Source organism: Hippopotamus amphibius, chromosome 9, assembly GCF_030028045.1.
Source record: "Hippopotamus amphibius kiboko isolate mHipAmp2 chromosome 9, mHipAmp2.hap2, whole genome shotgun sequence".
In the NCBI taxonomy this organism is placed as follows: Eukaryota; Metazoa; Chordata; class Mammalia; order Artiodactyla; family Hippopotamidae; genus Hippopotamus; species Hippopotamus amphibius.
This window is the reverse complement of record NC_080194.1, coordinates 58,640,815-58,667,874: the sequence shown is the minus strand read 5'-3', so window position 1 is coordinate 58,667,874 and position 27,060 is coordinate 58,640,815. Positions and strand designations below refer to the sequence as shown.

The 27,060-nt window shown below is 40.7% G+C and overlaps 1 protein-coding gene across 3 annotated transcripts in view; it reads left to right on the top strand.

Annotated features, from left to right (window-relative positions):
- Positions 1 to 27,060, top strand: part of FAT3 (FAT atypical cadherin 3) — a 540,254-nt gene that overhangs the window by 424,442 nt on the left and 88,752 nt on the right. For all 3 annotated transcript variants that reach the window (XM_057695201.1, XM_057695200.1, XM_057695199.1), the window contains 3 exons: positions 13,851 to 14,126; positions 16,601 to 16,811; positions 21,327 to 25,400. In XM_057695201.1, coding sequence (XP_057551184.1) covers positions 13,851 to 14,126; positions 16,601 to 16,811; positions 21,327 to 25,400 — 4,561 coding nt within the window. The remainder of the gene's footprint in view (positions 1 to 13,850; positions 14,127 to 16,600; positions 16,812 to 21,326; positions 25,401 to 27,060) is intronic.

Below are 27,060 nucleotides of genomic sequence, written 5' to 3'. Positions count from 1 at the left end.
CACCAACAGTGCAGGAGAGTTCCCTTTTCTCCACACCCTCTCCAACATTTGTTGTTTCCAGATTTTGTGATGATGGCCATTCTGATTGGTGTAAGGTGATACCTCATTGTGGTTTTTTACTTGTATTTCTCTGATGATGAGTGATGTTGAGCATCTTTTCATGTGTTTGTTGGCCATCTGTATGTCTTCTTTGGAGAAATGTCTATTTAGGTCTTCTGCCCATTTGTGGATTGGGTTATTTGCATTTTTGGTATTAAGCTTCATGAGCTGCTTGTATATTTTGGAGATTAATCCTTTGTCCATTGTTTCACAGGCAATTATTTTTTCCCATTCTGAGGGTTGCCTTTTAGTCTTGTTTATGGTTTCTTTCACTGTGCAAAAGCTTTTAAGTTTCATGTGGGCCCATTTGTTTATTCTTGATTTTATTTCCATGATTCTAGGAGGTGGGTCAAAAAGGATGTTGCTTTGATGTATGCCATAGAGTGTTCTGCCTATGTTTTCCTCTAGGAGTTTTATAGTGTCTGGCCTTACCTTTAGGTCTTTAATCCATTTGGAGTTTATTTTTGTGTATGGTGTTAGGAAGTGTTCTCATTTCATTCTTTTACATGTTGCTGTCCAATTTTCCCAGCACCGCTTATTGAAGAGGCTGTCTTTTTTCCATTGTATATTCTTGCCTCCTTTGTCAAAGATAAGGTGCCCATATGTGTTTGGGCTTACTTCTGAGTTCTCTATTCTATTCCATTGATCTTCCTTTCTATTTTTGTGCCAGTACCATACTGTCTTGATCACTATGGCCTTGTAGTATAGTTTGAAGTCAGGAAGCCTGATTCCACCAACTCCATTTTTCCTTCTCAAGATTGCTTTGGCTATTCGGGGTCTTTTGCATTTCCATACAAATTGTAAGATTTCTTGCTCTAGTTCTGTGAAAAATGCCATTGGTAATTTGATCGGGATTGCATTGAATCTGTAAATTGCTTTGGGTAGGACAGTCATTTTCACGATGTTGATTCTTCCAATCCAGGAACATGGTATGTCCCTCCATCTGTTTGTGTCATCTTTGATTTCTTTCAGCACTGTCTTAAAGTTTTCTGCATACAGATCTTTTGCCTCCTTAGGCAGGTTTATTCCTAGGTATTTGATTCTTTTGGTTGCAATGGTGAATGGGAGAGTTTCCTTAATTTCTCCTTCTGCTCTTCCGTTGTTAGTGTATAGGAATGCAAGAGATTTCTGTGCATTAATTTTGTATCCTGCTACTTTACTAAACTCATCAATGAGTGCTAGCAGTTTTCTGGTAGAGTCTTTAGGGTTTTCTATATATAATATCATGTCATCTGCAAAGAGTGACAATTTGACTTCTTCTTATCCAATTTGGATTCCTTTGATTTCTTTTCCTCTCTGATTGCTGTGGCTAAAACTTCCAAAACTATGTTGAATAATAATGGTGAGAGTGGACACCCTTGTCTTGTTCCTGTTCTTAGAGGGAATTCTTCCAGTTTTTCCCCATTGAGAATGATGTTGGCTTTTGATTTTTCATATATGGCTTTTATTATGTTGAGGTAATTTCCTTCTGTGCCCATTTTCTGGAGAGCTTTTATCATAAATGGATGTTGAACTTTGTCAAAAGCTTTTTGTGCGTCTATTGAGATAACCATATGGTTTTTATTCTTCAATTTGTTGACATAATGTATCACGTTGATTGATTTGTGTATATTGAAGAATCCTTGCATCCCAGGGATAAACCCCACTTGATCATGGTGTATGATTTTTTTAATGTGTTGTTGGAGTCTGTTAGCTAGTATTTTGTTGAGGATTTTTGCATTTATATTCATCAGTGATATTGGTCTGTAGTTTTCTTTTTTTTGTGACATCTTTGCCTGGTTTTGGTATCAGGGTGATGGTAGCCTCGTAGAATGAATTTGGAAGTGTTCCGCCTTCTGCAATATTTTGGAAGAGTTTGAGAAGGATAGGTGTTAACTCTTCTCGAAATGTTTGATAGAATTCGCCCGTGAACCCATCTGGTCCTGGGCTTTTGTGTGTTGGGAGATTTTTAATCACTGCCTCAATTTCTGTACTTGTGATTGGTCTGTTCATGGTTTCTATTTCTTCCTGGTTCAGTCTTGGAAGATTGTATTTTTCTAAGAATGTATCCATTTCTTCCAGGTTATCCAATTGATTGGCATATAGTTGCTTGTAGTAGTCTCTCATGATCTTTTGTATTTCTGAGGTGTCCGTTGTTACTTCTCCTTTTTCATTTCTAATTCTGTTGATTTGCATCTTCTGCCTTTTTTTCTTGATGAGTCTGGCTAATGGTTTATCAATTTTGTTAATCTTCTCAAAGAACCAGCTTTTAGTTTTATTTATTTTTCTTGTGGTTTCTTTCCTTTCTTTTTCATTTATTTCTGCTCTGATCTTTATGATTTCTTTCCTTCTGCTCACTTTGGGGTTTCTTTGTTCTTCTTTCTCTAGTTGTTTGAGGTGTAAGGTTAGGTTTTTTATTTGATAATTTTCTTGTTTCTTAAGGTAGGACTGTATTGCTATAAACTTCCCTCTTAGAACTGCTTTTGCTGCATCCCATAGGTTTTGGGTTGTTGTGTTTTCATTGTCATTTGTTTCTAGATATTTTTTGATTTCCTCTTTGATTTCTTTAGTGATTCCTTGGTTGTTTAGGAGTGAATTGTTTAGCCTCCATGTGTTTGTCTTTTTTGCAGTTTTTTCCCTGTAATTGATATCTAGTCTCATGGCGTTGTGGTCTGAGAAGATGCTTGATATGATTTCAATTTTCTTGAATTTGCCGAGGTTTGATTTGTGACCCAAGATGTGATCTATCCTGGAAAATGTTCCGTGTGCACTTGAGAAGAAAGTGTAGTCTGTCGTTTTTGGATGGAATGTCCTATAAATATCAATGAAGTCGAGATGGTCTAATGTGTCATTTAAAGCTTGTGTGTCTATTTATTTTCTGTTTGGATGATCTGTCCATTGATGTAAGTGGGGTGTTCAAGTCTCCCACTGTTATTGTGTTCCTGTTGATGTCCCCTTTTATAGCTGTTAGCATTTGCCTTATGTATTGAGGTGCTCCTATATTGGGGGCATAGATGTTTACCATTGTGATATGTTCTTCTTGAATGGATCCCTTGATCATTATGTAGTGTCCTTCCTTGTCTCTTTTGATCGTCTTTACTTTCAAGTCTAATTTGTCTGATATGAGTATTGCTACTCCAGCTTTCTTTTGACTTCCATTTGCATGGAATATCTTTTTCCATCCCTTTACTTTCAGTCTCTGTGTATCCCTTGGTCTGAAGTGGGTTTCTTGTAGGCAGCATATAGAAGGGTCTTGTTTTTGTATCCATTCAGCCAGTCTGTGTCTTTTGGTTGGAGCATTTAATCCATTTACATTTAAAGTGATTATTGACATGTGTGTTCCAATTATCATTTTCTTAATTGTTTTGGGTTTGTATTTGTAGGTGTTTTCCTTTTCTTGTGTGTCCTACTTAGAGAAGTTCCTTTAGCACTTGTTGTAAGGCTAGTTTGGTGTGGTGCTGAATTCTCTTAACTTTTGCTTGTCTGTAAAGCTTTTGATTTCTCCGTCGAATCTGAATGAGATTCTTGCTGGGTAGAGTATTCTTGGCTGTAGGTTTCTCTCTTTCAGGACTTTCAGTATATCCTGCCATTCCCTTCTGGCCTGCAGAGTTTCTGCAGAAAGGTCAGCTGTTATCCTTATGGGTTTTCCCTTATATATTGTTTGTTGCTTTTCTCTTGCTGCTTTTAATATTTTTTCTTTGTGTTTAATTGTCGTTAATTTGATTAATATGTGTCTTGGTGTATTTCTCCTTGGGTTTATTGTGTATGGGGCTCTCTGTGCTTCTTGGACTTGGTTAATTTTTTCCTTTTCCATGTTGGGGAAGTTTTCCACTATAACCTCTTCAAATATTTTCTCAGACCCTCTCTTGTTTTCTTCTTCTTCTGGGATGCCTATAATTCGAATGTTGGTACGCTTAATGTTATCACTGAGGTCTCTGAGACTGTCTTCTATTCTTTTTATTCTTTTTTCATTTTCTTGCTCTGTGGCAGTTATTTCCCCCATTCTATCTTCCAACTCACTTATTCATTCTTCTGCCTCAGTCATTCTGCTGGTTATAGCATCTAGAGTATTTTTAATTTCAGTTATTTTGTTATCCATTGCTGTTTGTTTTTCTGAGTTCTTATGAACTGTTTCTTGTACTTTCTCTATTTTGTTATCGAGATTTTGTATCATTTTTACTATCATTACTCTAAATTCTTTTTCAGGCATTTTTCCTATTTCCTCCTCATTTATTTGGTCTTGTGGGGTTTTTTCCTGCTCCTTTGCCTGCATGGTGTTTCTTTGTTTCCTCATGGTTGTCCAAACTTTTGGGGTTGCTTGTCCTGGCAATAGAGGTATTTATAGAAGACTGTCCAAGCCTCAGATAATATTTCTGTTTCCTTAGAGTCTCAGCTGTAAGTGTCCTTCTACTTGCCTTGGGTTTTTTTGCATTATTCTGTGACCAGCAGAGGTTCCTTTATTGTTCGACTGTAAGCGTCGGTGTGTGGGGAGGGAGAGGGTACAATAGTGGTTCCTTCCCCTGGGAGTGAGTGAGCAGTGGCACACTGTTGTTTCAGTTGGGGTTGGAGGTGCCTGTTGCAGAGGGACGCCGGTGGCTCAGGCGTAAACAGAAAGTCTTACAGTTGGGCGGCTCTCGGGTTTTTTGTTGTTGTTATTGTTGTTTTTCTCAACAGCCTCCCTGCTGCCAGTATTCCAAGGGGTTTTAATCTAGCCCCGCCTGAGTGCCTGAGGGAGCTTGTTATCCCTGAGCGCTTTAGGTGACCAGCGGGGCTTCTCTCCACTGCCTGTTGCAGAGGCGCCTAAAGAGAGAGAGAGGCTATGCACGTGGCTCCTCCCCCCCGCCCGTGAGCCTACAGCCTCAAGCCGCCATCATGGCCAGGCAGCTCTCAGGGGCAGGCACTCCTCGCCGTGGACCTCTTCCCTCCTGTCCTCTTGGTCCGTCACCTTACTGGCAACAATGTTTCTCACCCTGAACCAGCTCTCCGGTTCCCACACTTCTGCTCCCGGACCCTCTGTTCAGCTGTGGATCGACATCCTGGTCCGGGAATGCTAAGCTGCGCTGCGGACCCTCCATATGTTTCTCACTCCCTCCTGTCTGCCACAGCTCCGCCACTTCACCCTCTTTGAGCCATCGTAGATACCTCCCTACCAGTGATGTCGGGCTCCTTGCGGTCCTTTCCGGCGTCCGAGGCCGTCTGCTGGTGTTCAGCTGGTTCTCTGCAGGAATTATTGCGTCCTTCGGTGTATTCCCAATGCATCTATGTAGAGGGACACATCCCTCTACTTCGCCGCCATCTTTTTCCTCTGCTAGTGTATTTTTCATTTCAGTTATTGTGTTGCATATCTCTGTTTGTTCTTTAATTCTTCTAGGTCTTTGGTAAACTTTTCCATTTTTGCATCCAGTCTTTTTTCAAAATCCTAGATCATCTTCACCATCATTATTCTGAATTCCTTTTCTGGAAGGGTGCCTATCTCCTCTTCATTTAGTTATTTTTCTGGGGTTTTATCCTATCCCTTCATCTGGTACAAAGTCCTCTGCTTTTTCATTTTCTCTATCTTTCTGTGGCTGTGGTTTTCAGTTCCACAAGATTAAATACTGTTGATCCTGCTTAATTCTGCTGTCTGCCCTCTTGTGGAGGAAGCTATCTAGGAGGCTTGTGCATGCTTCCTGATGAGAGGGACTGATAGTGGGTAGGGCTGGGTGGGCAGAGCTCAGTAAGACTTTAATCCAATTTGGTGGACAGAGCTCAGTGAAACTTTAATCTGCTTGTCTGCCAACAGGTAGGGCTGTGTTCCCACCTTGTTGGTTGTTTGGCCCGAGACTACCCAGCACTGGAGCTTACAGGCTCTTTGGTGGGGCTAATGGCAGACTCTGGGAAGGTACACGCCAATGAGCACTTCCAAGAACTCCTGCCTCCAGTGCCCCTGTCTCCTTGGTGAGCCAAGCTGCCCCTCACCTCTGCAGGCAACCCCCCAACACCAGCAGGTAGGTCTGGTTCAGTCTCCTATGGGGTCACTGCTCTTTCCCCCGGGTCCTGATGAGCACACTTTTTTGTGTGCCCTCCAAGAGTGGAGTCTCTGTTTCCCCCAGTCCTGTGGAGGTTCTGCAATCAAATCCCGCTGGCTTTCAATGTCTGATTCTCTGGGGATTCCTCCTCCCGTTGCTGGACTCCCAGGTTGGGAAGCCTGACATGGGTCTCAGAACCCTCCCTTTAGTGGCTGGACTTCTGCAGTATAACTGTTCTCCAGTTTGTGAGTCACCCACCCAGCATTTATGGGATTTGATTTTAACGCGATTGCACGCCTCCTACCGTCTCATTGCGGCTTCTCCTTTGTCTCTGGATGTGGGGTGTCTTTTTTGGTGAGTTCCAGTGTCTTTCTGTCAATGATTGTCCAGCAGTTAGTCATAATTCTGGTGCTCTTGCAAGAAGGAGTCACAAGGCTTTTCATTGCACGCTCATTTGAAGAGCAAAATAAGGAACGAACATCAATAGAGGACTGAGTTAACTATGGTACATCTATCCATGGAAGAAAATTTCTGTACTGCTGTGGCATGGTGTTCGTGATATAAAGCAGGGACATTATTGACATTTTGAGTCAGATAGCTCTTTGCTGCAAGGGGCTATCCTGTGCATTGTAGGATATTTAGCAACTCCTCTGCACTCTACCCACTAAGGGCTAGGAAAATCCCTCCCCTGGTTGTGACAACCAAAAATGGCTCCAGACATTGTGAAATGACCCCAGGAGACAAAGTTATCCTCAGTTGAGTAGTATCAATATAATATTAAATGAAATAACCTGTTGAGGGGAAGTGTATACAATATGTTCATATTAATAAAATGGCTAAAACGTAACATCACTGAAAAAATAGGTTACCTGACAGAGAAGGGAATACATGAAAGGGGAAAATACAGAAGCTAAGCTTGACTATATTTTCTGTAAATGTAACATTGGTAATTTTACATATAATATAAAACAAAATTAAATTATAAAAACCCAAGTCTAAAATTTGAAAGTAAATGGAAGCAGATGAACATATATGTGTATCCAGCTGGGGGCATGTATGCACAGGGTAGAACTATTCTAAGTGACTTTACACATACTAATTTTTTTTTAAGCTCTTTATTGGAATATAATCGCTTTACACTTTTGTACCAGCTTTTGAGGTACACCAAAGTGAGTCAGCTGTATTTATACATATATCCCCATATCTCCTCCCTCCTGTGACTCCCTCCCACCCTCCCTGTCCTGGTCCTCTAAGGCATCACCCCTCATCGATTTGATCTCCCTTTGTTATGCAGCAACTGCCCACTAGCAATCTATTTTACACTTGGTATACACATACTAATTTGACTGTATACTCCTAGTGGGATAAATCTGAAGGACAAAAAGAACTGCAAAATAATATTAAATTATTTTGAATGACCATAATTGTAATGCAATTATAATAACAATGTTGGTGTTATTCAGAAATTTCTGGGCATGTATTTCAGATATGTGAATATTCAGGTAGGTGAATAATTATGATGTCACTGAGCATGAGAAATGTCATCATGGGAGAAAGAAGATAGACATGTAAAAAGAATGAGATTAAGTAAAACCTTACAGGCACCTTAATATTGTTTTTTGTTTTGTTTTTTTTTTTATTGAAGTACAATTGACTTACAATATTGTATTAGCTTCAGGTGTACAATATTATGCCTTGATATTTTTATGCATTACAAAAGGATCACCATGATAAGTCTACTTACCATTTGTCACCATAAAAATTTACTATAATATTATCAACTATACTGTATTCCCTTTGCTGCACATTACATCCTTGTGGCTTATTTCTTTTGTAACTGGAAGTTTGTATCTTTTAATCCCCTTAACTTGTTTCACTTATCTCCCCACTTCTTTCCCCTCTGGCAACCACCAATTTGTTACCTGGATCTATGAGTCTGTTTCTGTTTTGTTATGTTTGTTTTGTTTTTTAGATTCCACATATAATTGAAATCATAGAGTATTTGTCTTTTTCTGAGATTTCGCTTAGCGTATACTCTCTATGTCCATCCATATTGTCACAAATGGCAAGATTTCATTATTTTTTTATAGCTGAGTAGTATTCCATTGTGTGTGTGTGTGTGTCCCACTTTCTTTATCCATTCATCTATTGATGGACACTTAGCTTGCTTCCATATCTTTGCTATAGTAAATAAGGCTGCAGGGAACATAAGGGTACATATGTCTTTTCGAATTAGTACTTTTTTTCTTCAGAAAAATACCCATAAGTGGAATTGCTGGATCATATGGTAGTTCTATTTTTAATTTTTTTTAAGAAGCTCCATACTGTTTCCCAAAGCAGCTGCACCAATTTACATTTCTACTAACAGTGAATAAGGGTTTCCTTTGTTCAGTCTCCTCACCAACATTTGTTGTTTGTGGTCTTTTTGATAATAGCCGTTCTGACAGGTGTGAAGTGATATCTTGTGGTTTTTATTTGCATTTCCCTAATGATTAGTGATGTTGAGCATCTTTTCATGTGTCCATTGGCCATCTGTATGTCTTCTTTGGAAAACTGTCTGTTCAGGTCCTCCGCCCATTTTTTAATCAGGTTGGGTTTTTGATGTTGAGTTGTATGAGTTTTTCATATATTTTGCATATTAACCCCTTATCAGATATATCACCCGCAGATATCTTTTCCCATTCAGCAAGTTGCCATTTTGTTTTGTTGATAGTTTCCTTCACTGTGTAAATATTTTTCAGTTGATGTAGTCCCATTTGTTTTTGTTTTGGGCTTTTTTTGGGGTTTTTTTGCTTTTATTTCCATAGCCTGAAGAGACATATTCAAAAAATATATTGCTGTGGGGTGAATTGGGAGATTGGGATTGCCATATATACATTAGTAATAATAAAAAAATAAAATTGTACACTTTAAATATATGCAGTTTATTGTATGTCAATTATATCTCAATAAAAGTCCTTAAAAAATAAAAATGAAAAAAATTAAAATTAAAAACATATATATATTGCTAAAACCAACGTTTTCTTCTAAGAGTTTTGTGGTTTCAAGTCTTACATTTAAGTCTTTAATCCATTTTGAGTTTATTTTTGTGTATGGTGTAAGAAAGTAGTTCAGCTTGATTCTTTTGCATATAGCTGTCTAATTTTTCCAACACCATTTATTGAAGAGGCTGACTTTTCACCATTGTATATTCCTGCCTGCTTTGTCATAGATTAATGGAACATATAACATAGGTTTATTTCTGGGCTTTCTATTCTGTTCCGTTGATCTACATCTGTGTACTGGTGCCAATACCACACTTCATTGATTACTGTAGCTTTGGAATCAGGGACCCATTGGTTGTTTCATAGAATATTGTTTAGCCTCTATGTGTTTGTGTTTTTTGCAGTTTTTTTCTTGTGGTTGATTTCCAGTTTCAAAATATAGTGCTTGGAAAAGATGCTTGATATGATTTCAGTATTCTTAAATTTACTTGAGACTTGTCTTGTAGGCTAGCATGTGATCTCTACTGGAAAGTGTTCCACGTGCATGTGAAAAGAATGTGTATTCTGTTGTTTTTGAATGGAATGTTCTCTCTATATATAGACTTAATTCTAGGGGGTGTGTGTGTGTGTGTGTGTGTGTGTGTGTATAGCAATTAAGTCCATCTGGTTAATGTGTCATTTAAGGCCAATGTTTCCTTATTGGTTTTCTGTCTGGATGATCTGTCCATTGATGTAAATGGAGTGTTAAAGTCCCATGCTATTATTATATTGCTGTTACTTTCTTGCTTTGTGTTTGTTTATACTTGCTATATGTATTTATGTGTTCCTATGTTGGGTAAATACATGTTTACAATTGTTATATCTTCTTGTTAGATTGATCCCTTTAACATGATGTAATGCCCTTCGTCTCTTGTTACAGTCTTTGTTTTAAAGTCTATTTTGTCTAAGCCTTCTTTTGATTTCCATTTGCATGGAGTACCTTTTTCCATTCTCTCACTTTCAGTTTGTATGTGTCTCTAAATCTGAAGTGAGTATCTTGTAGACAGCATATATGTAGGTCGTTTTCTTTTTTTATCCATTCAGCCACTGTATGCCTTTTGTTGGAGCATTTAGTCCATTTCCATTTAAAGTAATTATTGATGGATATGTACTTATTGCAATTTTGTTAATTGCTTTTTCATTTTTTTTGTAGTTCTTTGTTCCTTTTCTTTTCTTGGAATCTTCCCTTGTGATTTGCTGACTATCTTTAGTGCTTGTTTGGGTTCTTTTATCTTTATTTTTTGTGTCTGTTATAGGGTTTTGGTTTGTGGTTAGCATGAGATTCATATATAACATCTTATATGTATGAGCATCTATTTTAAGTTGATGATTTCTTAAGCTCAAATGCATTCTAATGGCTGTACACTTTTACTCCTTCCCCCCCACATTTTATGTTTCTGACAACATATTTTACATCTTTTTTATTTTCTGTATTCCTTATCTACTTATTGTAGGTAAAGATGATTCTACTACCTTTGCATTTTCACCTTCCTAGTACCTATATGTGTTTGATCCACTACTTTTACTATATTTTGCCTTTTCCAGTGAGATTTTTCCCTTCATAGTTTTTAAAATTTCTACTTGTGGCCTTTTCTTTCCACTTAGAGAAATCCCTTTAACATTTCCTGTAAGGTTGTTTTAATGGTGATGAACTCCTTTAGCTTTTGCTGGTCTTTAAAACTCTTTATCTCTCTTCAATTCTGAATGATATCCTTACCAGATAGATTATTTTTGGTTGTAGTTTTTTTCCCTTTCAGCACTTGAATATATTGTGCCATTTCCTTCTGGCCTGCAAATTTTCTACTGAAAATTCAGCTGATAGTCTTTTAGGAGTTCCTTTGTTTATAACTAGTTGCTTTTCTCTTGCTGCTTTTAAGGACCTCTCTTTATCTTTAGTTTTTGACATTTTAATTACTATGTGTCTTGATGTGGACTCTCTGTACTTCCTGGACCTGGGTGTCTGGTCTGTTTCCTTTCCCAGGTTAGGAAAATTTTCAGCTAGTATATCTTCAGGTATGCTCTTTGCCCCTTTCTCTCTCTGTTCTCCTTCTGGGACCTTTAGTATGCTTGCTAGTGAGCTTGGTGTTGTCCCAGAGGTCTCTTATATTATCCTTATTTTTTTTTCAGCTGGAAATTTCCACTATTCTGTCTTCCAGTTCACTGATGCTTTCCTCTGTATCATCTCATCTACTGTTGATTCCTTCTAGAGTATTTTTTACTTCAGTTATTATATTCCTCAACTCTGGTTCTTCTTTATATTTTCTAACTCTTTGTTAAACTTCTCTTTCCACTCATCTGTTCTTTCCCCAAGCTTGTTAAGCATCTCTGTGATCATCATCTTAAACTCTATGGGGGTAGATTCCTCATCTTCACTTTGCTTAGTTGTTCTTCTGGGGTTTTGTCTTGTTCTTTCATTTAGGATGTTTTACTCTGTCTCTTCATTTTACCTTATTTTCTGTGTTTGTTTTATGTATTAGGTAGTTCAATTATGTTTCCCAATCTTGGAGAAGTAGTCTTGTGTAGGAGATGTCCTAGGTGGCCCAGAAGCACACTACCCTCTTATCACCAGGGCTATATGTTCTAGCAGTGCCTCCTCTGTGGGCTGCATGGGCTCTTTTGTTGTGACAAGGTCGACTACTGTGGATGTGCTGACAGGTGGGCTGGCTCTCAGCCCAGTTGGCTGCCAGGCCCTGCCAAATGCAGTGAGTGCTGGCCCACTGGTGGATGGGGTTGGATCCCAGTTTAGCTGACTACATGACTTGGGGGTGGGAGTCCCAGGACTGGTGCCAGCCCACTGATGGATGGGGTTGTTGACAACTTGATTTTGAATTAGTAGTATCAATATGAACTCATGAAACAGTTATTAGAAACAAAACATTTTCCTGACTGTCCACTGAGAAAATAGCAAAGCTAGCAGCAGTAAGCATTCCTGGCACCAGACTGTGGGCTCTAAATGCCACTTCTAACTAAAAAGAAACCAATACTTCTTGGAGAAATGGATAATTCAAGACTGGGGCAGAAGAAATGTACAAGATGACCCTGAAAAAATTACCAGCAGCAATTACTGGAAAGCAAGAAACTATCACAGACTACTTGGGTTGTGTCAGAACATCACAAAAGCCAACTTGAAGAGGCTCCCCATGACCAAGGAGTGTGCATCAATAAATACAGTAACTGCAATGAACAGAAACACAGCAGATGTGATTAAATTCATGATACTTGAATAAAATACCTCATCGATCACTTTGGGAGGAGCTGGAGAACCAACTCATTATTTTGAAATGATAAATAAAGGAAAAGAATTCTCCTTTCTTTTCAACATGAAGTATACTTCAGAGTAACCAAATAATTGAAAAGAAATTTCTTTTTAGAACTATTGTAGCTAATAAATAAGGAAGAAATCATAGAATTAAAATAAAACATTACTGTTTTGCATGTTTAATGAGTCAGTGTTATCTATATCATGATCATCAGGGGCTGCTAATATCACAGAACAAGATAGAGAACCAGATATTATGTGTCTCCAGATGGAAATACACTATCTCACCCATGAGGGAATTTTGTCAAAAAAAAATAGAGAGAGAAGAAGGAAATTGAATGTGAATTTTATTGTCTCCCACATAAAACTACCAAGTTATAGGAAATACAGGGAACAGAGGAACAGGTAGAACAAAACCATGGGGATACTAAGCAGAATTCAGACTGTGGGAACTGAAGGGAAAGTGGCTCAATTTTTTGATCACCAACAATAACAACGTAAAAATTGCATGGAAACAGATGGAGAGAGAGGGAGAACCTACAAATTAAAAGATAAAGGAAATATCAACCAAATGTAATGTCTGCACTTTATTTGCATACCCTGGTTAAAAGAAACTGAAAATATATATTCACATGTACACAAGCATATATACCTCATTGAGAAACAGCTGCAGAAGTATGAACACCAACTGAATGTTTAAAGACATTAAGAAATTCCTTAATGTTTTCTCTATTTAGATGCAATAGTGGTGTTGTGTGTGTGTATGTGTGTGTGTGTAATATGTGTGTGTTTATTTTGAGTCCCCATCTTTCAGATATGTACAATGAAATTATATGATGGCTGGGATTGGCTTCAAAATACCATGAGGGAGCAGGTGCGGATGAAAATGGGCATAAAGATGAAACAAGATTAGTCATGAATCGATCATTGTCAAAGATGAGTGATCAGTACTCAAGGGTTCGTTAATTGGGAACTTCGTATTTTAACTATCATTAGTAGCACGTTCTTTGCTAGACACTCCCTGTCTGAAGGAGAGCGACCTCTGTAGTCACACCTTCCTTTCCTCTGCCTCTTCTTTTTTACTTATCCTGTCCTTGCCTCCACATTACGTCCGCTATAAGAAGCACGTAACAAGAATGTAAGATAACAGGAACTTAGCAAACTAAGGTCACCTTGTGATCTCTTACACTGAGCCTCAAATAATCTCCTGGAATTATCACCCCACCCCCAGGGGCTGTCTCATCTGTTCAGTTAACAGTGAGAATATTGATCCTCATAGTTTATGTTCCTGCTGATGTGAACTACTGGTGTATTGTCAACCTCTAATTACAGAGTGCTTTCATAAGAATCTTCCTACATACTGAAGTAGCTGCTAGAAGCTGGGATCCAAGAACACGGAGGGAAGAGAGAAGGAGGGAGCCTCTTTCATTAGCAGTGAGTAGACTGGCATTCGTCATCACGCTTGTCTTCTTTCAACTATAGGTATTTATCAAAGTGCTGGATAATAATGATAATGGCCCAGAATTCTCTCAGCCAAATTACGATGTGACGATTTCCGAGGATGTGCTTCCAGATACGGAGATATTGCAGATTGAAGCCACCGACAGAGATGAGAAGCACAAGCTGAGCTACACCGTCCACAGCAGCATCGACTCCATCAGCATGAGGAAGTTCCGGATTGACCCCAGCACTGGCATGCTCTACACGGCTGAGAGGCTGGACCATGAGGCCCAGGACAAGCACATACTGAACATAATGGTAGGACCAGACTGCTTAATACACTCTCCTAGCAGAATCACTGACCATCCAAGGCACACGCCTTAGCCTTCAGACATACAGGGTCCTTAAATTTTGTAAGTAGTAGTAAATTTGGTTTTTTCAACAGCAGGGCTGCATTTATTCTTGCCTTTTTAGTTCAGTGAGGAATTACTATTGTTAGATAGTGACTCCATATTTTTGCCAAACTGAGATATTAGATGAGCTCTATAGACAGTGGCCGCTCAGTAAAGGCTGCTGACAGCCTGATTTGAGAGGGAAGGAACAGGCCGTGTTTCTGTAAATCTCCCAGGCTGTGGTGTTGGTATGCATCCAGAAAATTTTGTGGAAAAGTTTAAAAGAAGTTCCTTGAGAAGTTAATCACAAGGGTAATCACTTATTCAACCTGTGCAGTGCTCAGTCCTTGGAAGCGTTTAGAGAACTGATTTATTACTTATCGTTCTGGCATTGGACCTAGTGGTAAATACTGGCCCACAAAAGAGATCTCAAAACGCACCAAAGTCTGCAGAGAATGTTAAGTCTGGAACTGGATTCATGAGGTCAGCAAATTATGTACAAGTTGCTTTCATTTTAAAGCGAAGTTTGACTCGTTTACATGATTGAGAAGTAAAGATTAATAAGAAACACCCTTGTTTGTGACCTAAAACCTGTTCTTTTAACTACCCAAGAACCCTATGGGCAATTGCTCAGACACTGCCTGTCAGAGCCCCCCTGAGTTCCTTAGACCAGGTAGGATAGCAGAGACTTAATCTTTGTACTGATTGCTTTAAAATACACGAAGATGCTACCAATTCCCAAGCAGCTGAAGTAATATTCCAGTAAGTGCTATTCTTGCTTTCCTAGTCTGGAAACATCTCTGGGCAAGAGGAAACTTAAGTGCCATGGCTTTGGCTATGGTTTCCAGATGAGACTCCAGGGAACGGAGGAAGGACTCGGGGCTCATCAAACCCATCCCTCTGGCCGTTCATTCATTCATTCAGCAGATATTTTTCAAGCACCCACAGTGTACTAAGTTCTGTTCTAGGCATTATGGATATAAAAGAGACACAGTCCTTGTAACCTTGGGCATTTGACTGGGACAGACCTAGATTTCAGTAATCCCAAAATACAGAGTCCATCTTAGTCCTTGGGTGGGGCAGGCCGGTCTACAGACAGGGAAGCTCAGCACACTCACTGGCTAGCTTTTGCTAATATCTCTTGAGGCGCAGAAGTCTCCTGCCAGTGACTAAGTCTGTTCTCATGATTCCAAGCCATTTCTGTGTATTCTTTCCTTAACAAACTCAGAATTCAGTATGCTTGCCCTATATCGTTTATCATTTATGTAATTGAATATTTAGAGCGAACAACTCCTTTATGCTGCCTTTTCCAAGCTAAGCCCTTTTAGTCATTTTGCTCAATTCCTTTTAGGTAATATTTCTGAAAACCCCTTTCCCTTAGATAGCTTTTCTTGGTATATTTTCTCATTTCTTCAAATCTCTCTGAAGTTAGGGGATCTAAAATTGAACAAGCAAAAAGCACACATTGCATTAATGCTACATACAGTTGTAGTAAAATCATGCATTAGAGTTAAAGAATTGATTAATTACAAACTTCTGTCATGTGCAAACCAGGGAAAACTTTTAAGCAGTCAGGCAAGGTTCTTTGGTGATTTCACGGTGTGGGGGTCTCACATTTCAAAAATTAAGTTTTGGTTCATCTTCCCAGCGATCAGGGTTCTCTCATAGTTCTGAGCCTTTATTTATATTGGTTCTTCTGCCTAAAATATATGCCACCCCCCACCCCCGCATTTTACCCCTTCTGTTTGGTTTTGTTACTTCTTCCAAGCTAGGCTACCATTCTTACTAATTACTCATATTCTGGCACTTACCTCTGGACCTTGTATCTGTCTACTTACTTGTTTGGATTCTCCAGTCAACTTAAAGGTTCTTGAGGGCAGGAACTGTATCTAATTCACTGCTGAACCATAAGAGTCAATCCTAGGACTTGATAGATAATAGATGATAATATATGTTTGTTGAAAGAATGAATGAATGAATGACAATGCCTACAATGCATTCATTAATTCTACATTTTAGTTTCCCCTTTAGAAGAGCCTCCACTCACCATTCCATTAGCAACTGTATCCACAGATTCCGGGGATCTGGGTGAGGCGGGCAGAGGAAAGTGCTGTGTTTGTGATATCCAGGCATCAGTTCCACAAGCACAGACTGAACACACACTAGAGGCCAGGCGTAAGGCTGAGCAGTAAAGACAGTGTGGCCCCAGCCCTCACCGTGTTCACAGTCAGCATGCCCACTTTATAACAGCACCATTTATTGAGCACCTACTCTGGGCCTGGGACTGGGTCAAGCACTTTGTGTGCAGTATTTCATTCTGATTTCACTGTAGGCACAGCCATGTGAATTCTTTGCAACTTAAAGATTTTAGTCCTACTGCTTCTTGTATTTTGCCTAAAGGTCAGAGATCAGGAGTTTCCTTATCGAAGAAACTTGGCCCGCGTCATTGTGAACGTGGAAGATGCTAATGATCACAGCCCTTATTTCACCAACCCGCTGTATGAAGCATCTGTGTTTGAATCGGCTGCTCTGGGATCAGCTGTACTGCAAGTGACGGCTCTGGACAAAGACAAAGGGGAAAATGCAGAACTCATATATACCATAGAAGCAGGTGAGAGCTGGTGCAGACTGCAGCGTCACGCATGGCGTTGGACCCTCAGTCGTGTGTATCACCGTGTAAAATTCACATAGTCACTGCTGGAATGTCTCCAAATGAATTTTTTGGCCAAGCAACTGCCCTGTTTGCATAACAACGGTGTACCAAGTTCTCAAGTTCTTAGCATTTTAGTAACATGTTTTCCGTCACTGACAGCAAAGAAAGAGTTTCCTTTTACTGTGTTCAATCTCAGATTTTTCTGGAATGGAGAAGAGAGAAGAATGTGTAATAAACTCAGTGGCTTTTACGGATGGGTCCATAAGTTGTGGCCTCAGACTAAAATAACCAAAGCCTCCCATCATTTGAGGGCTGCCAGACAGTTCTGTGAATTGAATCTTAAAGGTCATTGTTTACTTGTCAGTAGGTGGCCTGTGGGCTGTGGGCTTCAGAAGTTCCTACCCACACACATCCCCGCCCCCACCTTGTCAGCACAAACTCACTTCACTGAAGGTGATCTGTGTAGCAGAGTAGTCAGTGGGTACTGAACTGCCTGCTTAACCTAACAGATAAATAAATACAGGCTCTCATGTTGTTCAGTTTGAGATTTTTTTAAAATCAATTTTAGTATCTAGAAGGCAAGACCATAGTTTACTGATGGTGTGAGATGGACAGTTGGAAAACGTTTATGAGAGAAGAGATGAATGTCCAAGCAAGGATAGGACTGTGAACCTAAAAATTACAAATTTCCTTTATCTGCTCTCTTTTCCCTTCCCCTGTTCTGTCTTTTTTGAATATTCAAGCCACATATTTCTAAAATGTTCTGCAACATTATGTCTGTCGTGCATAGTGCCAAATGCTGTCTCTTTTCATGCCAGTGCTGGAAAGGCTTCTTTCCTTCATTTAAATGTGGAGCACTTTTGTGAGTGATTAAATTAAAATATGAATGCTAGAATGTCAGTTTTGGACTAAAAAATATTAGAAAAAAAAGTAACAACCTTCTTTAAAAATAGCCCCTGTATTGAATGACAATCTGAAACTATTTCTTCTTTTAGGCACCTACATTTCACATGAGTCTGTGCTAAACTCTATACAAAGAAAGAAGAAAATTTTTGGTTCATAACAGCCAGGTGTCCCAAGAGAATTCACCCCTTCTTTTCCAGATTTCCATAGAATTTCCTTTCAGCCTAAAGCCTGACAATACCTTCTTTATGCTATTTTGCATCTCTTGTTTATCACAGGACATTTTAATTACTTCATTATACAGTCCTTGTCCTTTTAGTTTCACAGATAATATAGGGAAACTTTAAAAATATATATATTTAAATAACACCACAGGAAATGTCGCCTAATCTAAGAACTTTTTGTGTTTTTTCTATAGTTTTCCCCTAATCGTATGTATTTTTTTATTTTCTCCTAATTCATTCATGCATATACATTGTTTGATGAAGTTGTAATCATTTAGATATAGGATTTTATTTCTACTTTTCCTAACATCTAAGCATTTGTCTGTGTGTCTGCTTGCCTTTTGTATTTGTCATTAAGGCTACTACATCTACTCCTCTCAGATAGCCAGACAATTTTGGAACCAATTTGGAGGTTCTCAAAGAGTAATTTAAGGGTAATTACTGAAAATTTTGTCTCGCTTATCTTTCAGCTTCCACAGACTATAGCCCTGTGCTGAACATAGTGAAAGAACTTAGTCATTTCTTCAACATTTGACTAAAACTGGAGAGAAAAGTTATTTCCTTAAAACATCATTTATATAGAAAACTTGAGTTTCCAGAAAACCCACAGGAATGCTTGGTATCTCAAAAAATAACTTTTGATTGAATGTCTAAAGAGCTAATGAGAATTACAGGACAGACAGACCTGCACATGACCTGGACTGGTTCTAGTTAAGCCAAGTTTCTCCATGGGTCATGGAGGGATACAGGCAGATCCCAGATAGTTCAGGACTTCGAAGCAAATGACAAGAGGTTGGTGTAAAATGTACGTTTTATTTAGGTGCTCTCACAAACCACAGAGAAACAGGATTTTACTCTGTTTAATGGTGGGCCATACGTTTCCTGTCCCCTGCCCGGCCTAAAGTAACTACTGAACCTTTTCATTTTGTCCTGAAAGATGGAGGTGGAATTCAAGTGCAGAACTTCAGGTGTTATATTTAGTTCAGGTTTGATGTTTGGTGCCAACACTGGCTCATGGGTGGCTCTGAGACAGGGCACTACAGGAAAGACCAGGACTAGGAAGGGTTGAGTTAGGATGGGGATATATTGGACCCCAAGATATATATAGATAGAGAGTTAAACATCTTTTTTGGATCTCTCTCAATCATTCAACAAATATTTACTGAGCACCGTTTTTTGTGCCAGGCACTGTGCTGTATACCAGACTAGTAATGATAAGTAAGGTTAGCACAGCTTTTGCCCAGTTGCCAAAAGTGAATAAGAAGCCATAGTTTCTAAGAAAATAAGCAGAGATTAGTTTCCAAAGATTTAAGTATAGCAGAAGGGAATAAGCAGGAAGGGGATCCTAAGAAAGTGGGACAGTGCATTGAAGAAGGAAAGAGGCAAAGAGCCCATTGGACCTGATGTATGAGCACTGCATCCTGGAGGAGGGTGACAAGCAGGTCAGCAGCCACGGGACAGCAGGGTGGGGAAACTCTTCTCAAGGTCGGAAGCTGGCCCTCCTTCATCCCTGCCATAAATATCTTGCTGTGTATGTACCGAGCCTAGATTAAGAAAGGACTCACCTGGAAACTCCATGTGGGACATAAGAGGATGTGGCTTTCATCATTCAGCGTTGCATGTTGGTGCCACTGCTAGAAAGTGAACATTACTCAGGTAGCTTTATATTTTCCTCCCCTGAGACGCTAAAGTGAAATGATTTCCGCCTCCTTGTGAGGGTCTGTGAATCAAATATTGGGTCACGTGTAATTCCACGGTGCTATTTATTGAAAATTTGCAGGTTTGTTCAGGAGCTCATTGACCTTCTGGTTGTCATCACAAAATGGTCATGTTTAGGTGGCAAAGTAAAAAATCATGCTGACATCAAAGATAATTCTGTTTAATATTCATATTTGGGGTCTAGAATCAAATTCTTTACCTCTTCATTAGACTTGCTCATTGTTGAGAAATAAGAAAGCGTCTTATAAAAATAGATTTTATATGAACATGACATTTTTGTTTTCAGACATGGAAAACTTTAGTTAATAAGTATGTAGTAAGAAGTGTGTCCACAGCAGTATTTACTGTATAGTTCAATAAACACATTATCTATCTGCCCTCTCAACCCTGGAGCCTGTCTTAATGATAATGACATTTAAACTCTCTGTTCGGTGCCATACGATAGCACTTCAAAACGAAAGAAAAATTCTGATAGAATTGAATACCTGAGATTTTTAACTCGTGATGTAAAAGAATCTAGAGGCATGAGTGTGTGTTCTTTGAGAAGTGCGGGAAAGCCCCCTGAGAGAAGCAAAAAAGCAACAAGGTGAAGGATGCTGCTTCACTACCTGTGAGCCACATTCTTTACATTCTTCAAGCTTTGTGTTCCCCACTCCCTCCTCCTCTTTTCCTCATCCCCAACAATCCCAGATTTCACACCACCGCAGGTTTCAGAGGCAGGGTTCTCTGCTTCCACAGTGTCATGGTTCACAGCCCTTCCCATGCAGGTTTGTCAAAGTGGGGTGCCAGGTTCTCAGGTTCCTAAGGGCTACGCCTGAAGTTCTTGGTTTCAATGCTGCTTCAGATGTTTAACAGTTTCCTACTTCACCAGAAACCTCTTAGAAATTGAGCAAAGAGAATGGTTACAGATGAAACAGCTTTTTATGTCTACTTTTGTGTCTGTGTGTGCATGTGTGTATGTTGGGGTGTAGGAGAGTGAAGAATAGAAGGAGAGTCAGAAAAAATTCTCACAGCTTGCAAAGAAAGTGGTGACTTGAGAAGAATTCTTCATGCCTATACAACCCCCCCACCAAGTAGTGTTTGGGTTGAAGCTGGTTTTCATGGAATACAATACCAATTCCATGTAGCAGAGCTTACCTTTGGGATAATCTTAAACCAAACGGCCATGCAATAATGTTCTGAAGTGATCCCTACAACCCTCTTTCTTATAACGTAGAGCACAGAATTGTGGCACTGGTTTCAGGATAAATGCCTTTTTACCAGTGTCTTCGGCATGTGCCAGCCCAATCTGGGAACAAGAAGGTCCTAAGCATTCTTAGCAGAAAAGTCTTTCCTACAAGCTCTCTTATTTCCCTGTTTGAATGTACACAGTGCTGTGTTGTTGTTCTTCTTAACCTGGATTAAGAAGATACTGATCTGAAATTCCCAATTTACTGGAAAACTCATTTCAGTTGCTTTTGAATACCCCTGAGAGGGAAATGTCTCATTTCATTTCAGAATGAGGTGGACTGAATACAAATAATTGCTTTACACTTGCCATGTTGTGTAAAGTAGCCTTAAGTTGAAGAGTTAATCTTCAGAAAATGACCCACTTGAACTCATTTCCCTGTTGACTTCTCTATTGTAGGGAACACCGGGAACACATTTAAGATCGAACCAGTCCTGGGCATCATCACACTTTCCAAAGAGCCAGACATGACGACAATGGGTCAGTTTGTCCTGTCAGTCAAAGTCACGGATCAGGGTTCTCCACCAATGTCTGCCACCTCGATTGTGCGCATTTCTGTCACCATGTCTGATAATTCTCACCCCAAGTTCACTCACAAAGACTACCAAGCAGAAGTAAACGAAAATGTTGATATTGGAACATCAGTCATTCTGATCTCTGCCATCAGTCAATCCACCCTCATTTATGAAGTCAAAGATGGAAACGTTGATGGCATTTTCACCATAAATCCCTATTCTGGAGTCATCACCACCCGGAAGGCACTGGATTACGAGTATACTTCCTCTTATCAGCTCATTGTCCAGGCCACCAACATGGCAGGAATGGCTTCCAATGTCACAGTCAATATTCAGGTTGTTGATGAAAATGATAACGCGCCGGTTTTTCTTTTTTCTCAATATTCGGGTAGCCTAAGCGAGGCGGCCCCCATCAATAGCCTCGTCAGGAGCTTGGACAACAGCCCGCTGGTGATTCGAGCCACCGATGCCGACAGCAACCGGAATGCCCTGCTTGTGTATCAGATCGTGGAGTCCACGGCCAAGAAGTTCTTCACGGTGGACTCCAGCACAGGTGCGATCAGAACAATCGCCATCCTGGACCATGAAACCATCGCCCATTTCCATTTTCACGTGCACGTGAGAGACAGTGGTAGCCCCCAGCTGACTGCAGAGAGTCCTGTTGAAGTCCACATAGAGGTGGCAGATGTGAATGACAACCCACCTGTGTTCACTCAGGCTGTGTTTGAGACTGTCTTACTTCTACCTACCTATGTTGGAGTGGAGGTTCTGAAAGTTAGCGCCATGGATCCTGACTCCGAGGTGCCCCCTGAACTGACGTACAGCCTAATGGAAGGCAGCTTGGATCATTTTTCAATGGACTCAAATAGTGGAGTGCTCACCATTAAAAACAACAACCTTTCCAAAGATCACTACATGCTGATAGTTAAGGTGTCTGATGGAAAGTTCTATAGTACTTCCATGGTCACCGTCTTGGTTAAAGAAGCCATGGACAGCGGCCTCCACTTTACACAAAGCTTTTACTCCACCTCCATCTCAGAGAACAACACAAACATAACCAAAGTTGCTATTGTCAATGCAGTTGGAAATCGCCTTAATGAGCCCTTAAAATATAGCATCTTAAACCCAGGAAATAAGTTCAAGATAAAATCTACCTCAGGGGTCATTCAGACCACTGGAGTCCCCTTTGACCGTGAAGAACAGGAGTTATATGAGCTGGTGGTGGAAGCCAGCCGCGAGCTGGACCATCTGCGGGTGGCGAGGGTGGTGGTCAGGGTTAACATCGAAGATATAAATGACAACTCTCCAGTCTTTGTGGGTCTCCCTTACTACGCTGCTGTGCAAGTTGACGCTGAGCCTGGTACTCTGATTTACCGCGTGATGGCCATTGACAAAGACAAAGGTGCAAATGGAGAAGTGACCTATATCCTACAAGATGACTATGGCCACTTTGAAATTAACCCCAATTCAGGGAATGTTATTTTAAAAGAAGCTTTCAACTCTGACTTATCCAACATTGAGTATGGAGTCACCATCCTAGCCAAAGATGGTGGCAAACCCTCTTTGTCCACATCTGTGGAACTTCCCATCACCATTGTCAACAAAGCAATGCCTGTGTTTGATAAGCCCTTTTATACTGCATCCGTCAATGAAGACATCAGCGTGGATACCCCCATTCTAAGCATCAACGCCACCAGTCCAGAAGGCCAAGGCATCATATACATTGTTATTGATGGGGATCCTTATAAACAATTTAACATTGACTTTGACACCGGGGTCCTGAAAGTCGTTAGCCCTTTGGATTATGAAATTACATCTGTTTACAAGTTAACAGTAAGAGCCAGTGATGCCCTTACTGGGGCCAGGGCTGAAGTCACCATTGACTTGCTTGTTAATGATGTGAATGACAATCCCCCTATTTTTGATCGACCCACATACAATACAACATTATCAGAAGCGTCTCTCATTGGGACACCTGTTTTACAAGTTGTCTCTACTGATGCAGACTCAGAAAACAATAAAATGGTCCATTATCAGATTGTCCAGGATACTTACAACAGCACGGATTATTTTCACATAGACAGCGCGAGTGGCTTAATCCTGACAGCGCGGATGCTGGACCACGAGTTAGTGCAACACTGCACTTTGAAAGTCAGAGCCACAGATAATGGCTTCCCATCACTGAGCAGCGAGGTCCTGGTTCATATCTACATCTCGGACGTAAATGACAACCCTCCGGTCTTTAATCAGCTCATTTATGAGTCATATGTGAGTGAATTAGCCCCCCGGGGCCATTTTGTAACTTGTGTGCAAGCCTCCGATGCAGACAGCTCTGATGTTGACCGGTTGGAATACAGTATTTTATCCGGGGATGACCGGGCGAGCTTTCTGATGCACAGCAGAAGCGGCATCATCACACTGTCCAACCACCGGAAGCAGCGGATGGAGCCTCTGTACAGTCTCAATGTGTCGGTCTCTGATGGGCTCTTCACTAGCACTGCCCAGGTGCACATCAGGGTCCTCGGGGCCAATCTGTACAGCCCTGCCTTTTCACAAAGCACCTACGTAGCTGAGGTGAGAGAGAACGCGGCCGCTGGGACAAAGGTGATTCACGTTCGAGCCACGGATGGGGATCCAGGGACATACGGGCAGGTCAGCTATGCCATCATCAATGACTTTGCTAAGGATCGATTCCTCATAGACGGGAATGGACAGGTCATCACAACAGAAAGGCTCGACCGGGAAAACCCTCTGGAAGGAGACATCAGTATTTTTCTGAGGGCCCTTGATGGCGGAGGGAGAACCACTTTCTGCACTCTGAGGGTGATTGTGGTGGATGAAAATGACAATGCCCCCCAGTTCATGACGGTGGAGTACAGAGCCAGCGTCAGGGCAGATGTTGGACGGGGCCACCTGGTCACTCAGGTTCAAGCCATGGATCCAGACGATGGAGTGAATGCAAGGATTACTTATTCCCTCTACAGCGAGGCCTCGGTCTCGGTGGCTGACCTCCTGGAAATCGATCCTGACAATGGCTGGATGGTCACAAAGGGCCATTTTAACCAGCTGAAAAACACAGTGCTGTCCTTCTTTGTCAAAGCAGTGGATGGGGGCATTCCGGTGAAGCACTCCCTCATCCCCGTCTACATCCACGTCTTACCCCCGGAAACATTCTTGCCTTCCTTCACCCAGTCTCAGTATTCTTTCACTGTTTCAGAAGATACAGCCATTGGGAGCACGGTGGACACCCTAAGGATTTTGCCCACTCAGAAGGTCAAGTTCAGCACCGTTAATGGGGAGCGGCCAGAAAATAACAAAGGAGGTGTCTTCATCATTGAGCAAGAAACAGGCACGATCAAGCTGGACAAACGTCTTGACCATGAGATCAGCCCAGCTTTCCACTTCAAAGTAGCAGCCACTATACCCCTGGACAAGGTGGACATTGTGTTCACAGTGGATGTAGACATCAAGGTACTGGATCTGAATGACAACAAGCCAGTCTTTGAAACTTCAAGCTACGAGACGATCATCATGGAAGGGATGCCTGTGGGCACCAAACTCACGCAGGTGAGAGCCATCGATATGGACTGGGGAGCCAATGGGCAGGTCACCTACTCCCTCCACTCCGATTCTCAGCCTGAAAAGGTGATGGAGGCATTCAACATTGACAGCAACACAGGTTGGATCAGTACCTTGAAGGACCTGGATCACGAGACAGACCCCACATTCACCTTCTCTGTGGTGGCCTCTGACCTTGGGGAATCCTTCTCTCTTTCTTCCACGGCGTTGGTCTCTGTCAGGGTGATGGATATAAATGACAACGCTCCGGTCTTTGCCAACGAGGTGTACCGAGGGAATGTGAAGGAGAGTGACCCTCCAGGCGAAGTGGTAGCCGTCCTCAGCACGTGGGACAGAGACACATACGACATTAATCGCCAAGTGAGCTATCATATTACAGGTAAGTCTGTCACTCAAGGTTTTCACTCTGTGCTCTGCTTTCTAAAGAAAGTTGGAAGGTGACGGGGGTAAGAGTAAGAGAAGAAGGAAGATGAGATGAGGGTTTGAGAAGTTATCTTACCTCTCTGGGGCTGGGGAAAACATCTGAGTAGCATCAGTTTTTTAGTTGTTACTAACTCAGCCTTAGTTTGGATTTCATTGGTTTGCCTATGACAGATGACCCAGATTGGTACCCAATCCTGGAAATAATTTTTATCATTTAAAAGAGTCCAGTCGAATAACTCAGGTGAAGAAATTAAAATGAGCTCTCTTTGATGGGGGGATATATTTTTAAGTATATTCCTTTTTCCTACTTTTTGTAGTGGTAAGAAAAATAAATAGCTTCATTTGCAAGTTTTTCCTGGTAGTAAAAACTTAGCTTGCATGCGCGCGCACACTCACACACACACATAGAAATCAGAGGGCATGGTTCGACATTTTGCTGAAAAATCTTCAGTTATAACTCAAAGTCAAAGGTATGTCTTCTGATATCACAATTTTCTTGGATCCCTTTTCTGTCTTTCCAGATAGTAAATAGCAGTTCAATAGGAAAGCCGAGATAGACAAATGAGATCACCCAGAGTGCACAGAAAATATCACCATTGCTCTAAGGGGCAGAGGATCTCATGTCAGAATGAAGAAGGGGTGTCGCTGATCAGGGGTAGCTTTCTGGGGGTGACTGGCCTTAAACTGCAAAGAGGAGAGAGTTGGTAGTGTGGGAGCAGCCTTCCTAAAAACTATTTGGGGGTTTTAAAGCTAATATTTTGATGTTGTGACATTCAAAGGCAGAACATAAGCAAAGTGCCAAAAGATTTTAAAGAATCCATCCATACTTGTAGTCAGGTGGCTTCCCTTTAGAAAAACTACATTATTCAAAGTGAAAAATGAATTAATTAGAATGCCCTCAGGACACAGAATCTGCTTAAGTACGGTAGTGGGAAAGTTAATTAATCACTGCAGAATAAGATCCACAGGAGAGCATGTGTGTCAGTGCTCGGGACCGCCACACCTCCCCTCTGCATCACTACTCTTCTTTCTCTTTATGGAACTGTTGTTTTCTTTCTATTTAAGGTCTCAATGCATTTACGCTTTATCTGATACCTTTCACTGTGTTTTTTTTTTTTCATTAAAATGTATATTTCTGCAGTAAAGACATGAGTGATAGTGGTAAGGAAAGAAAGGTGAGTAAAGCATCACTTTGATTTATTTGCATTCCGTTTCAGACAAAAAGCTTCTTAGGCATTCTGAGGGATACTTTTCTATTTGGAAGAATGGTTAAATACTCAGCTTTAATTATTTATACATTGTCTCTGAATTCTCAGTGGATGGTTTAAGGGACCATCCCATTGACTTTACCGAAGTAATGAGAACAGAGTAGCTTCAAGCCAGTTAGCCATGCCAACCACCAACTGATTTTAATTAGATTTAACTTTTGCTCTTGATGTAACACAACTTGGCTGGGCTGCCACAGATGAACAAAGGACCATTAATCATTTTATTTCACAAAAGAGCAGTGTGGGCCTGCACCGAAAGCATTTAATAGAGAGGTTACATTTGTGCATGGTGAAATCATATTCAACTGAAGTATAATTGGATCCTAGCCAGTGGTGGAGGAAAGTGAT